The sequence below is a fragment of the Anomaloglossus baeobatrachus genome, chromosome 2, assembly GCF_048569485.1.
Source record: "Anomaloglossus baeobatrachus isolate aAnoBae1 chromosome 2, aAnoBae1.hap1, whole genome shotgun sequence".
NCBI classification, from domain to species: Eukaryota; Metazoa; Chordata; class Amphibia; order Anura; family Aromobatidae; genus Anomaloglossus; species Anomaloglossus baeobatrachus.
This window is the reverse complement of record NC_134354.1, coordinates 744699898-744714788: the sequence shown is the minus strand read 5'-3', so window position 1 is coordinate 744714788 and position 14891 is coordinate 744699898. Positions and strand designations below refer to the sequence as shown.

The following is a 14891-nucleotide window of genomic DNA, read 5'->3' as shown; positions in this document are numbered from 1 at the left end:
GGGAGGTAGAGAGAGGGCAGTCAGGGAGTGGAACAGGCAGCCACGGGAGGTGGTGAGCTCTCCATCAAAGGAAATCTTCAAGCGGAAGCTGGATAAACATAGTTCGGATGATTTAGGAAAGCCTGCAGTTGCAGGGGGCTGGACCCGTTGGCCCTTCCAATTATACTATTCTATGATTTCAATAAGTAAGCCCCGTGCTTTTTTGTAATTTAAAAAGGGAATCTGTCGCTAGGTTTTTGCCGCCTAATCTGAGAAAAGCATAAGGTAGAAACAGAGACCTGGATTCCAGTGTCATTTACTAAGATGCTTCATGTTTTGGTAAAAAAAAAAAAAAAAAACCATGGGAAAAGGAAACCATGGGTTGTATGCTGCTGCCATTAGGAGGCGACACTATGCAAAAAGCAGATTTTGGGTACTCACCGTAAAATCTCTTTCTTGGAGCCTTCATTGGGGGAGCAGCATACAACCCATAGTTTCCAGTGTCCCTCAATGAAGCGATAAAGAAACATAGATTTTACCAAAATGACAGCAAACAGCTCAGTAAACGACACATTGCTGGAATCAGAGTCTGTCTCTACATTATGCTGCTCTATGGGGCAGCAGATACCTGGTGACAGATTCTATTTACATAAAATTTTACTTGCCTTCAGCCACCACTAGTGGGCGCTAACTGCACAGAGGTTTACGCAGCTCTCATTGAACTCAATAAACTTAGTAATGTCTATGCACAAAGACGAAGCAACACCCTGCAGTTAAGTTACTTAGTTGGGTTGGTATATGAACCAAACATAACAAATGAGTCAAAAATACATTTTTTTTTCTTTAAATGAGAATTATCCAATTTCACATGCCTGTTTGTGCCAAAAGCATGTTAATCTTTCCCTTCAATATTTGGTGTGACCCCATGCACGGTAATATCTGCATTTAAAATGTTTCTGGTCATTGTCAATTAGTCCTATACCTTGGCTTTGAGAAATTTGATCCCAATCCTGCCTACAAAACAGCTTCAACTCTGTTATGTTGTTAGGTCCATCCACAACATTATTTTTGGATTAATTTTAGGACTGGCCATTCCAAAGCTAGAACTTTATACTTCTTTAAACCTTTTTTTGTAGAACAGCTTCTGTGCGGGAGTCTTTAATTATACCATTGTTGCCCAGATGCAACATTTTAATTGTCTGTTATTACATTTTTATGCAATGTTGCAGCAACCAAAAAAACCTGTGATTTTGGAATATTTTTTCTCGATACACAGTGAACCTATTTTATATTTTGATAGATCAGGCATTTCTGAACTCGGCAATACCAAATAAGTGTACATTTTTAATTGTTTTATTTTCAATGGGGCCACAGGGGGATGATTGAACTTTTAATTTTATTTACGTTTACATATTTTTTAAAACTTTTGTTTTTGACAATTTTATTAGTCCCCATAAGGACTCGTAAGCACTAACTGCCATCTCCTATCTCAGGAATGGGAAAGCCTTCACTGAATATAGATTGTATGTCAGACTTGAGAGTTTTGATCATATCTGATCAGTTCTGGCAGAAAAAGAAGCAGATGTGTCTGATAAGAAATATTACAAAGTTGCTTATTTTCATGTGGACTATTGATTTATGAAATAACAAAACGACGGTGTTATGGTTCGGGGTTCCCCTGAGCCTCGAACCGATCCGGTCCTGTCTATATTTCCTGTACCAGGTTCGGCTGACTCCGCAGTGCCAACTGCCCGTCGCTCAAGGCGTCTGGCTGAGAGGCATCAGGTGGCTAGAGTCAGTCACCGGTCTGAGTCTAAAGGCCCAGTCACACACAACAACTTACCAGCGATCCCGGAAACGATGCGACCTGATAAGGATCGCTGGGAGGTCGCTGGTGAAATGTCACACAGTCAGATCTTACCAGCGATGCAGGAATGATACAGGTCGCAGTAGCGACCTGTATAACGATCTCAGCAGTCACTGTGACTCTGTCACAGTGTCAAACACAGCGATGTGTCCTGCCCAGCAGGACATCGCCTTTGAAGAAAATGGCCTGGACCATTCTGCAACGACCGGCGATCTCACAGCAGGGGCCTGATCGCTGATAGGTGTCACACATAACGAGATCGCCAACGGGATCACTACTGCGTCACAGAAACCGTGACTCCGCAGCGATCTCGCTAGCGATCTCGTTATGTTTGATGGTACCTTTAGTGCTCATTTAGGGCTACACCGCAGTCTATCCAGGCACTAAGTGCAGCATTCCCGCTATCGCGCAAGCACGTGACGTCATCACTAACGTGGCGGCCGCTGATTGGCTCGCGGTGACGCGATGGCCGCGAGATGGCTGCAACTGGTGCCGTTACCTCATGCCATGTGGTCTGAAGCAGGGAGGAGCTATAAAATGCTCATAGCCAAGTCCATCAGCAAGCGAGCGTCATTGTCTATTGCTGCAGCTCAGTGAGCAGACTGTACCGCATGTATGCTTGGGTTCCAGCGCCATCTTTCCTGCAGTGCTTGTGGCAGGTGTGTGCGTGCGATAGGACAGAGTTAATCAGGGCTAGGTGTCGGTAACAGGTGTCCGTATCTCGGTACACCTGTGTCTTGGCACGGTGAGGGTCAGTCTCTGTCCTATCAGTCCTTAGGTATCCAGTAACGCTAGCTGGGTAGCCCCCCCCGGTCTGACGTGCCCCGTACGCACGTGACCGGTAGTCTGAAGTACCTGAGGTAGATTTGTGTACACTCTCCTGGCTATCCTACCAGTCTACCGTGCTCCCTACACACGTGACCGGTTCATCATGTCTCCTCGGTTTACCAGCGACGCTAACTGGGTTACCACTCGGTCTCACATGTCCTTACGCACGTGACCGATACCGGTTTGGTTTTCCTCTCAGACGTGTTCCTTCACACATGACTGATTGCTGCGTTACCTGTAACGCTAACAGGGGCATGCTACATGTTGGGGTGTGCCATTAACATCCCCTTCATTCACATTCAGTTTCTTCATCCATCCACCAGTCCCATAGTGGCTTTGTCATCTGCCCGGCGGACTTCGGTTGACGATTGGCATCCTATTATTTTATATCCAATCGTCTCCTCCATAACAGATGGTTACGCTTTTAAATGTCTTGGCTGGGGATCTCAGCCGGCCATGTGGACCTTACATAGAGCGGCACCATGGGATTTCATTTCAATTCAAAGTGGTCCGGTAGCCGCTCATCTCTTGCATGGTCTCACCTGGTGTCCACACATCAGACTCTGTGCTGCCAACATAACTGACTTCATTCCAGAGGCGCAGACTTTGTTCACGGTGGTGGTGGGTGTAGAGATCTGCAGACCTGAGCGCCAACAACAAAACAACATGAGCTATCAATTCTAGACTGATGGTAGAGAGCGATTTAGGAAGTAAGACTGGCCAAAATATGTACCTGCCCCGAGCGCTGCCTGCCGTGTTGGTGCCTGTCCCTGCCCCGCCTGCAGGACATTGCCCATATACACCTCATTGACCTCCTCTGCAGGAATACCTGTATAATATAGAAGAAAAATAAAGTGAACCCATGTCTACTCAAAACTAGTAACGAGTGAGCACCAAGATGCTCGGCACTCGAATCGAGCAGTCAGATGCCGGGACGGGCTCAACTCTAGTACTGAGTATAATGGAAGCCAACAGGAAAAGCAAGCATTTTTCCGCAAGACTCTTCAGTAAAAATGCACAGGTTTTCCATTGACTTCCATTATACCCAGTACATGAGTTGCGCCCATCTGAGCGTCCGATTGCTAGATTCGAGTACCGAGCATCTTGGTGCTCATCACTATTCAGAACCAGACAGACGGCACAGAGCACTTCACATACCGGCTCGCTCAACTGCAGCTTTAATGGCAACGGAGCCAAGCTTTGTGGCCGGAAAAGAGGCCAGGGACCCCTGGAATGAACCTATTGGGGTTCTTACTGCACTCGCGATCACCACCTCCTGGAAAACAAGCAGAATAAAAAAAAAATAATCAACAGTAAAAATGTAGATAACAAGGTTGGATGGACACCAACGTTTCGTAAATTTTGGACAAGGTCCCGCTGAACCCCTACTGGTGTCAAAATATTAACAAAGGGGTGAAGATTAGAGATGAGGGGACACGTTGAAGTTCAGGTTCTGTGGCTTCAGCCAGACTTTAGATAAAAGTTTTGTTCTGGACCCATAATGAACCTGAACCCCAATGGAAGTCACTGATTTGGCAATTTGGCTAACCGCCCACCTACAGCAATAAATACGTCACTTCCAGGGGAGGGAAGAAGGGAATTTTGTTTACTTACCGTAAATTCCTTTTCTTCTAGCTCCAATTGGGAGACCCAGACCATTGGGTGTATAGGCTATGCCTCCGGAGGCCGCACACAGTATTACACTAAAAGTGTAAAGCCCCTCCCCTTCTGCCTATACACCCCCCGTGCTCCCACGGGCTCCTCAGTTTTGGTGCAAAAGCAAAAAGGAGGAAAAAATTATAAACTGGTTTTAAGTAAATTCAATCCGAAGGAATATCGGAGAACTGAAACCATTCAACATGAACAACATGTGTACACAAAAAAACAGGGGCGGGTGCTGGGTCTCCCAATTGGAGCTAGAAGAAAAGGAATTTACGGTAAGTAAACAAAATTCCCTTCTTTGTCGCTCCATTGGGAGACCCAGACCATTGGGACGTCCAAAAGCAGTCCCTGGGTGGGTAAAATAATACCTCGTAATAGAGCCGTAAAACGGCCCCTTCCTACAGGTGGGCAACCGCCGCCTGAAGGACTCGTCTACCTAGGCTGGCATCCGCCGAAGCATAGGTATGCACCTGATAGTGCTTCGTGAAAGTGTGCAGGCTCGACCAGGTAGCCGCCTGACACACCTGCTGAGCCGTAGCCTGGTGCCTCAAAGCCCAGGACGCACCCACGGCTCTGGTAGAATGGGCCTTCAGCCCTGAGGGAACCGGAAGCCCAGCCGAACGGTAAGCTTTGATAATTGGCTCCTTGATCCACCGAGCCAGGGTTGATTTGGAAGCCTGTGACCCTTTACGCTGGCCAGCGACAAGGACAAAGAGTGCGTCCGAGCGGCGCAGGGGCGCCGTACGAGAAATGTAGAGTCTGAGTGCTCTCGCCAGATCTAACAAGTGCAAATCCTTTTCACATTGGTGAACTGGATGAGGACAAAAAGAAGGTAAGGAGATATCCTGATTGAGATGAAAGGGGGATACCACCTTAGGGAGAAATTCCGGAACCGGACGTAGAACCACCTTGTCCTGGTGAAACACCAGGAAAGGGGCTTTGCATGACAGCGCTGCTAGCTCAGACACTCTCCGAAGAGAAGTGACTGCAACTAGGAAAACCCCTTTCTGCGAAAGGCGTGAGAGAGAAATATCTCTCATTGGCTCGAATGGTGGTTTCTGAAGAACCGTCAGCACCCTGTTCAGATCCCAGGGTTCTAAAGGCCGCTTGTAAGGAGGAACGATGTGACAAACCCCCTGCAGGAACGTGCGTACCTGTGGAAGCCTGGCAAGGCGCTTCTGGAAAAACACAGAGAGCGCTGAGACTTGTCCCTTAAGGGAGCCGAGCGACAAACCCTTTCCCAGTCCAGATTGAAGGAAGGACAGAAAAGTGGGCAAGGCAAAAGGCCAGGGAGAAAAACCCTGAGCAGAGCACCACGACAGGAAAATTTTCCACGTCCTGTGGTAGATCTTGGCGGACGTTGGTTTCCTAGCCTGTCTCATAGTGGCAATGACGTCTTGAGATAACCCTGAAGACGCTAGGATCCAGGACTCAATGGCCACACAGTCAGGTTGAGGGCCGCAGAATTCAGATGGAAAAACGGCCCTTGGGATAGCAAGTCTGGTCGGTCTGGTAGTGCCCACGGTTGGCCGACCGTGAGATGCCACAGATCCGGGTACCACGACCTCCTCGGCCAGTCTGGAGCGACGAGGATGACGCGGCGGCAGTCGGCCCTGATCTTGCGTAACACTCTGGGCAACAGTGCCAGCGGAGGAAACACATAAGGGAGCTGAAACTGCGACCAATCCTGAACTAAGGCGTCTGCCGCCAGAGCTCTGGGATCTTGAGACCGTGCCATGAACATCGGTACCTTGTTGTTGTGCCGGGACGCCATGAGGTCGACGTCCGGCACCCCCCAGCGGCAACAGATCTCCTGAAACACGTCCGGGTGAAGGGACCATTCCCCTGCGTCCATGCCCTGGCGACTGAGATAATCTGCTTCCCAGTTTTCCACGCCTGGGATGTGAACTGCAGAGATGGTGGAGGCCGTTGCTTCCACCCACAGCAAAATCCGCCGGACTTCCTGGAAGGCTTGCCGACTGCGTGTGCCGCCTTGGTGGTTGATGTATGCCACCGCTGTGGAATTGTCCGACTGAATTCGGATCTGCTTGCCTTCCAGCCACTGCTGGAACGCTTTCAGGGCAAGGTACACTGCCCGTATTTCCAGAACATTGATCTGAAGCGATGACTCTTGCTGGGTCCACGTACCCTGAGCCCTGTGGTGGAGAAAAACCGCTCCCCACCCTGACAGACTCGCGTCCGTCGTGACCACCTCCCAGGATGGGGGTAGGAAGGATTTCCCCATCGATAATGAAGTGGGAAGAAGCCACCACCGAAGGGAAGCTTTGGTCGCTTGAGAGAGGGAGACAGTCCTGTCGAGGGACGTCGGCTTCCTGTCCCATTTGCGTAGGATGTCCCATTGAAGAGGACGCAGGTGAAACTGCGCGAAAGGGACTGCCTCCATTGCTGCCACCATCTTCCCCAGGAAGTGCATGAGGCGCCTCAAGGGGTGTGACTGGCCTTGAAGGAGAGATTGTACCCCTGTCTGTAGTGACTGCTGCTTGATCAGCGGAAGCTTCACTATCGCTGAGAGGGTATGAAACTCCATGCCAAGATATGTCAGCGATTGGGCCGGTGTCAGATTTGACTTCGGAAAATTGATGATCCACCCAAAACTTTGGAGAGTCTCCAGGGTAGCTTCGAGGCTGCGTTGGCATGCCTCTTGAGAGGGTGCCTTGATCAGCAGATCGTCCAAGTACGGGATCACCGAGTGACCCTGAGAGTGTAGGACCGCTACTACAGTAGCCATAACCTTGGTAAAAACCCGTGGGGCTGTTGCCAGACCGAACGGCAGTGCCACGAACTGCAGGTGTTCGTTTCCTATGGCGAAGCGCAGGAAGCGCTGGTGCTCCGGAGCAATCGGTACGTGGAGATAAGCATCTTTGATATCGATCGATGCAAGGAAATCTCCTTGGGACATTGAGGGGATGACGGAGCGGAGGGATTCCATCCGGAACCGCCTGGTTTTTACGTGTTTGTTGAGCAGTTTCAGGTCCAGGACAGGGCGGAAAGACCCGTCCTTCTTTGGGACCACAAACAAGTTGGAGTAAAAACCGTGGCCCTGTTGCTGAAGAGGAACAGGGATCACCACTCCCTCTGCCTTCAGAGTGCGCAGCGCCTGCAGAAGAGCCTCTGCTCGCTCGGGAGGCGGGGATGACCTGAAGAATCGAGTCGGGGGACGAGAGGTGAACTCTATCTTGTAACCGTGAGACAGAATGTCTCTCACCCAGCGGTCTTTTATTCATGGCAGCCAGGTGTCGCAAAAGCGGGAGAGCCTGCCACCGACCGAGGATGCGGAATGAGGAGGTCGAAAGTCATGAGGAAGCCGCTTTGTTAGCTGCCCCTCCGGTGGTCTTTTTAGGACGTGACTTAGACCGCCATGCATCAGAGTTCCTTTGCTCTTTCTGAGGCCTTTTTGACGAGGAGAATTGGGACCTGCCCGCGCCCCGAAAGGACCGAAACCTCGACTGCCCTCTCCTCTGTTGGGGTATGTTCGGTTTGGGCTGGGGTAAGGATGTATCCTTTCCCTTGGATTGTTTGATGATTTCATCCAAACGCTCGCCAAACTATCTGTCGCCAGAAATTGGCAAACTGGTTAAGCGCTTTTTGGAAGCAGAATCTGCCTTCCATTCCCGTAGCCACAAGGCCCTGCGGAGAACCACCGAATTGGCGGCTGCCACCGCCGTACGGCTCGCAGAGTCCAGGACAGCATTAATAGCGTAAGACGCAAATGCCGAGGTCTGAGTGGTAATGGACGCCACTTGTGGCGCGGACGTGCATGTGGCTGCTTCGATTTGCGCTTGACCTGCTGAGATAGCTTGTAGCGCCCATACGGCTGCGAATGCTGGGGCAAAAGAAGCGCCGATCGCTTCATAGATGGATTTCAACCAGAGCTCCATCTGCCTGTCAGTGGCATCTTTGAGTGAAGCCCCATCTTCCACTGCAAGTATGGATCTAGCCGCCAGTCTGGAGATTGGAGGATCCACTTTGGGACACTGAGTCCAACCTTTAACCACGTCAGGTGGAAAGGGATAACGTGTATCCTTAAGGCGCTTAGAAAAACGCTCATCTGGACAAGCATGGTGATTCTGGACTGCCTCTCTGAAGTCAGAGTGGTCCAGAAACATACTCTGTGTACGATTGGGGAACCTGAACCGGAATTTCTCCTGCTGAGAAGCCGACTCCTCTGCTGGAGGGACTGAGGGAGAAATATCCAGCATTTGATTGATGGATGCAATAAGATCGTTCACTATGGCGTCCCCGTCTGGAGTATTAAGATTGAGAGCGGCCTCAGAATCAGAATCCTGATCAGCTACCTCCGCTTCATCAACTCGAGATTCCCCTCGCTGAGACCCTGAACAATATGATGATGTCGAGGGAAAATCTAAGCGAGCTCGCTTAGTCGGTCTGGGGCTGGGGTCTGTGTCAGAACCCTCAGCCTGGGATCTATGAGATACCCCGGGAGGACATTGTTGGTCCAACTGAGGGGGGCCAGGGAACAAAGATTCAACAGAGTCCCTGTGCTGAGATACCGGCCTGTACTGCAAGGCTTCTAGTATCTTAGCCATAGTCTCAGAGAGTTTTGCAAACTCTGTCCCCGTCACCTGGACATTGTCAGCAGGTGGCTCCCCCTGGGCCCCTCTTAGCAGAGGCTCTGGCTGAGTAAGTGTCACAGGGCCCGAGCACTGTATACAATGAGGGTCAGTGGAACCTGCCGGTAGCGGGGTCGTACATGCGGCGCAGGCAGAATAATAAGCCTGTGTTTTGGCACCCCTGCCTTTGTGGGCGCCATGCTATTATCTTCCCTGAGCAACACAATAGGGTATATAGCCAGAAATCAACTGTGCACCATACAGTGTAAAGTATATACCATAAACATATACAGTATAGTTACACTACTGCACAATGGGGCTAGCACCACAGGTGCTGCTTACCACCCGCTTCAAGCGGTTGTGAGGCCACCCAAGTCCCTGCCTGGGTCTCCCAGACTTTGTCCCCCTCTGCTGCGTCCGAGGAGCTGACAGGAATGGCTGCCGGCGTCCTGAGGAGAGGAGGGAGTCGTGGGCGTGGCCGAGAAAGTGCGGGAACTGGAGCCGCACTGTGCACAGTGAGAGGGGTGGAGTATGCAAAGCATGCTCCAGCCCTCAGTGCTGCTCGTTCTGTGCAGCTTCCCGCCCTTCCCCTGCATGTCAGGGCTGAGGGCGGGAGGAAAAGGAAACTAGGCCGCAAAAAGCCGGGGACTCGAGTAATAAGCGCGGCCGCCGTATATGCGCGGCCAGCGCGGAAGTCCCCGGCGCACTACAAGTCCCAGCCGCGCCGCAGTGTTTCCGTGGCAGCGGCGGTCAGCGCGGCAGTCCCTATACATAAAACACACTCAGCAACGCTGAGTGTGTAATGGCACATTTTAACCCGGTCAGCGCCGCGGTCCCCGGTGCACTAGCACACCCAGCAAAGCTGTAGTGTTGCTGTGCGCGGTCCCCACAGGGATACAGAGTACCTCCAAGTAGCAGGGCCATGTCCCTGAACGGTACCCGGCTCCTATCCAGCAGGCTCCACAGGAGTTGTGGATGAAGCACGGTCTCAGTGCCTGGAGACCGATAGGATCCCACTTCACCCAGAGCCCTGAGGGGGATGGGGAAGGAAAACAGCATGTGGGCTCCAGCCTCCGTACCCGCAATGGATACCTCAACCTTAACAACACCGCCGACAAGAGTGGGGTGAGAAGGGAGCATGCTGGGGGCCCTATATGGGCCCACTTTTCTTCCATCCGACATAGTCAGCAGCTGCTGCTGACCAATCTGTGGAGCTGTGCGTGCATGTCTGCCTCCTTCGCACAAAGCAAAAAACTGAGGAGCCCGTGGGAGCACGGGGGGTGTATAGGCAGAAGGGGAGGGGCTTTACACTTTTAGTGTAATACTTTGTGCGGCCTCCGGAGGCATAGCCTATACACCCAATGGTCTGGGTCTCCCAATGGAGCGACAAAGAAAGATATTTTTTGTGCACATTACATCTGATCACACTGTTACCCCCAGTGCGAGCGGTTCAAACACTGCCAGCGGTTCGCACTGGGCTGAGCACCGAGTGTACCCGAGCACAGCCATGTTCACGAGTGTGGATACGTAAAAGCATCCAAATTCGAACACGGATTTTTTATTTTTGCAAAATCCGTGTTTGTCACGAACATCGAACTTTACTTTTCAAGTTGACGCATCTCTAATGAAGATGCATTAAAATGGATGCAAAAGACAAAACTACTGTATTAGTTTTACTATTTCTTGCCCAGTAATATCTACAGAAAGATAAAAAAGCACTTACATTTAAAGATGGCTGTGAAGCATAAGATCGGTGTGAATACTTCAGTGCCTAGGAGAGAAAAAAAAAATATAATATAATATAATTAAATCATATATATATATATAATTTAAAGAGATTTTTAGGTCTTCTGGGAGATGTCTGCAGTTAAGGCCCATTTACACACAACGATATCGCTAACGAGATGTCGTTGGGGTCTCGGAATTCGTGATGCACATCTGGCATCGTTAGCGACGTTGTTGCATGTAACAGCGAGTGTTAACGATCAAAAATAATCACCTAATCGTTGATCGTTGACATGTTCATTTTCAAAATCTCGTTGGTCGTTGAGGACGCAGGTTGTTCGTCGTTCCTGAGGCAGCACACATCGCTACGTGTGACACCCCGGGAACGACTAGCAACACCGTACCTGCATCCTTCGGCAACGAGGTGGGCGTGTCGTTAATGCGGCTGGTCTCCGCCCCTCCGCTTCTATTGGCTGGCCGCTGTGTGACGCCGAACGAACCGCCTCCTCAACAAAGAGGTTGTTCGCCGCCCACAGCGACGTCGCTAGGAAGGTAATTATGTGTGACGGGGACTAACGATATTGTGCGCCACAGCCAGCGATTTGCCCGTGACGCACAAACGACAGGGGCGGGCGCTTTCACGAGCGTGTAAAGCAGCCTTTATTCTAGGAATCCATACAACATGCACACTGTCAGGATTCTCAGGTTTTGCTGCCAACCATGGGTGGTCATGTGCCCGCAGACATGTGATTTGCATACATATTACATGTGCTGCCTCCTTCAATACCAGTAAATTCAGCGAGGACAAGCACACCTTGTCAGAATGTGGCTGGAAGACTGCAAATTGCCTAAGTGATCACACGCAGTTACTAGCAACATGGGAGGATCCTGACAGTGTGCTGTATTGCAAGCTGTCAGGATTGAGAAATCTGCAGTCACATAAAGTGACTGCAGACTTTAGCAGGTGAGCCCTATAATTTCTGCGATCTGTAGCAATTGCGAGAACAAAAATGCTGTAGTGTAACTTGGACGACCTTTCCTTAAATGCTGTCATCCCTACTGTAAAAAAAAAAATAAAAAAATACTTATACAGTATTTACCTTCAACATCGGCGCCATTCCAATGATCCACCTAACCACTGCAAGCTACCAGCGGTCATTAATTGGCTGCAGCGCTCACTGCTCCTTGAAGATTAAGTGCTGCAACCCATCACTAGCTGCCAGTTAAGTATCCAGAACCATGAATATACAATATTGACAGTTGCTCAAGGTCGTAACAATCAATGCCTAAGCGACAATCCCCTGCACATGAGGTAAGTTACAGCTAATCAGGAGAACTATACTACATTTCTAATTGGAGGGATTTGCTTATAAATTATTATTTGTACACCTACTACATACTGGGATAGGATCTTGGAGATGGAATACCCCCAAAGCTTTCCCTGGACAGTAACAACCTGCTGCTCTATTGAAGAGTATGGAGTCAGCCGCTGTTCCCTATAAGCCCAAAAGACAAAAGTTTCCCAACAGCAGAACAGCTTCCAAGTCACACATAGGCGGACGCTGCCATCCTGAGCTCCGAGATATCCCAGCATCTTACCCCAGATCCTCCTAAATTATAGGATGTTGCCACTTAAATGTGTTGTCAGTATCAGATAAGTGGAGGTCTGATACTCCACACCGCACCAAACCGCTGATATCAGCTCTGGCTGCCACCTTCCTGCGTCTCTGCCTCTTCTGATTAGTAGGTGCAGTTTGGGGCACCAGGGGCGGGTAGACGAGGTGCAGATGGTCAGGAGATGAGGGGGCCACATACACCGTCAACGCAGGCAGAATGGTGCATTATAAAAAGGTACTGGACTGTAATGACCCCTGTATTGTTCCCGCAGAGGCCCCCTCTCTCCGCCCCTGCAGGTCTGACCTCCCCCGTCCTCTCTCCGCTGCTGCAGGCCTGACCTCCCCCCCCATCCTCTCTCCGCTCCTGCAGGCCTGACCACCCCCCGTCCTCCCTCCGCTCCTGCAGGCCTGACCTCCCCCCCGTCCTCTCTCCGCTCCTGCAGGCCTGACCTCCCCCCGTCCTCCCTCCGCTCCTGCAGGCCTGACCTCCCCCCCGTCCTCTCTCCGCTCCTGCAGGCCTGACCTCCCCCCCGTCCTCTCTCCGCTGCTGCAGGCCTGACCTCCCCCCCGTCCTCTCTCCGCTGCTGCAGGCCTGACCTCCCCCCCGTCATCTCTCCGCTCCTGCAGGCCTGACCTCCCCCCGTCCTCCCTCCGCTCCTGCAGGCCTGACCTCCCCCCGTCCTCCCTCCGCTCCTGCAGGCCTGACCTCCCCCCGTCCTCCCTCCGCTCCTGCAGGCCTGACCTCCCCCCCCGTCCTCCCTCCGCTCCTGCAGGCCTGACCTCCCCCCCCGTCCTCCCTCCGCTCCTGCAGGCCTGACCTCCCCCCCCGTCCTCCCTCCGCTCCTGCAGGCTGACCTCCCCCCCCGTCCTCCCTCCGCTCCTGCAGGCCTGACCTCCCCCCCGTCCTCCCTCCGCTCCTGCAGGCCTGACCTCCCCCCGTCCTCCCTCCGCTCCTGCAGGCCTGACCTCCCCCCAGTCCTCTCTCCGCTCCTGCAGGCCTGACCTCCCCCCCGTCCTCTCTCCGCTCCTGCAGGCCTGACCTCCCCCCCGTCCTCTCTCCGCTCCTGCAGGCCTGACCTCCCCCCCGTCCTCTCTCCGCTCCTGCAGGCCTGACCTCCCCCCCGTCCTCTCTCCGCTCCTGCAGGCCTGACCTCCCCCCCGTCCTCTCTCCGCTCCTGCAGGCCTGACCTCCCCCCCGTCCTCTCTCCGCTCCTGCAGGCCTGACCTCCCCCCATCCTCTCTCCGCTCCTGCAGGCCTGACCACCCCCCGTCCTCTCTCCGCTCCTGCAGGCCTGACCACCCCCCGTCCTCTCTCCGCTCCTGCAGGCCTGACCTCCCCCCGTCCTCTCTCCGCTCCTGCAGGCCTGACCTCCCCCCGTCCTCTCTCCGCTCCTGCAGGCCTGACCTCCCCCCCGTCCTGTGTCCGCCCCTGCAGGCCTGACCTCCCCCCCGTCCTGTGTCCGCCCCTGCAGGCCTGACCTCCCCCCCGTCCTCTCTCCGCTCCTGCAGGCCTGACCACCCCCCGTCCTGTCTCCGCTCCTGCAGGCCTGACCACCCCCCGTCCTCTCTCCGCTCCTGCAGGCCTGACCACCCCCCGTCCTCTCTCCGCTCCTGCAGGCCTGACCACCCCCGTCCTCTCTCCGCTCCTGCAGGCCTGACCACCCCCCGTCCTCTCTCCGCTCCTGCAGGCCTGACCACCCCCCGTCCTGTCTCCGCTCCTGCAGGCCTGACCACCCCCCGGCTTCCTTCGGCTCCCTGACAATAGGGGGAGGGGTTGGAGGGGGGCACGTCGGCTCCCTGACAATGGGGGGGGGGGGTGGGGGGTGGAGGGGTTGGGGGGGGACTGTGTTGCCTCCCAGCCCCCTTACATGAGCGCACTTTGCATTGTTCTTTACCATCCCCCACTTATATCTATAAAAGATGGGCCCCAAAGTGCTGCTGAGGGGCCCATTTGTGACTTGGGGGCGGTATAATAAGTGACTCCGGCTCTGCACGGCTTCCCATACACCGCTGCCCTGCTCCCCTACAAGGGCACCCCGGCCTGGCACACTGCCACCTGCTGGCGCCTTCAGCTGCGTCGCAGACGCCATACTCACGGAGGAGGACAGGAGCACACGGCGGACACTGCAGGCAGCACTCACCCGGGAGGAGCCGGAGCACAGGCGGGCGGCAGCGGGACGCGGGATACAGAAGGCCATGACTGCTCCGGCGGCTGTCACTGCGAGTCACCTCTACGCAGGACGGAGGACAACACCCACTGCCCCGGCCAATCAGCAACCGCTGACAGCCCCGTCCTCGAATACTATTGGTACAGTCACTGATAGAGGCGTGATTGAAAAACAATAAACTATATTGATTGGTGGAAGCTTGACCGTAGCCATGGAGATTGAACTACTGGGCGCCATATTTAATCCTGGAAAACCTTAAAATCACATATGGAGAATGGATGAAGTGCTGGCAGCGTGTCCGGGAGAGGCTGTCACTACAGGGGGCGGAGTAGGGGGGCCGGAGAATCAGAAGACAGACACATTCACAACCAAATCTGAAGATAGACCTAGACGCGGAGTATTTGCTGGAGATTTCACCTAATGCTTCGCAAAGGATAAAATCTACAGCACAGAG

The 14891-nt window shown here is 52.9% G+C and overlaps 1 protein-coding gene across 1 annotated transcript in view; it reads right to left on the bottom strand.

The window, feature by feature from the left end:
* ACAT1 (acetyl-CoA acetyltransferase 1) overlaps positions 1-14523 on the bottom strand; it is a 73699-nt gene extending 59176 nt beyond the window's left edge. The window contains exons 1-5 of the mRNA XM_075337435.1: positions 14411-14523; positions 10652-10699; positions 3833-3950; positions 3408-3503; positions 3217-3317 (exon numbers count right to left, since the gene is read on the bottom strand). Of these exons, the coding sequence (XP_075193550.1) occupies positions 3217-3317; positions 3408-3503; positions 3833-3950; positions 10652-10699; positions 14411-14467 (420 nt within the window). The 5' untranslated portion in view covers positions 14468-14523. The remainder of the gene's footprint in view (positions 1-3216; positions 3318-3407; positions 3504-3832; positions 3951-10651; positions 10700-14410) is intronic.
* Between the last annotated feature and the right edge of the window lie 368 nt (positions 14524-14891).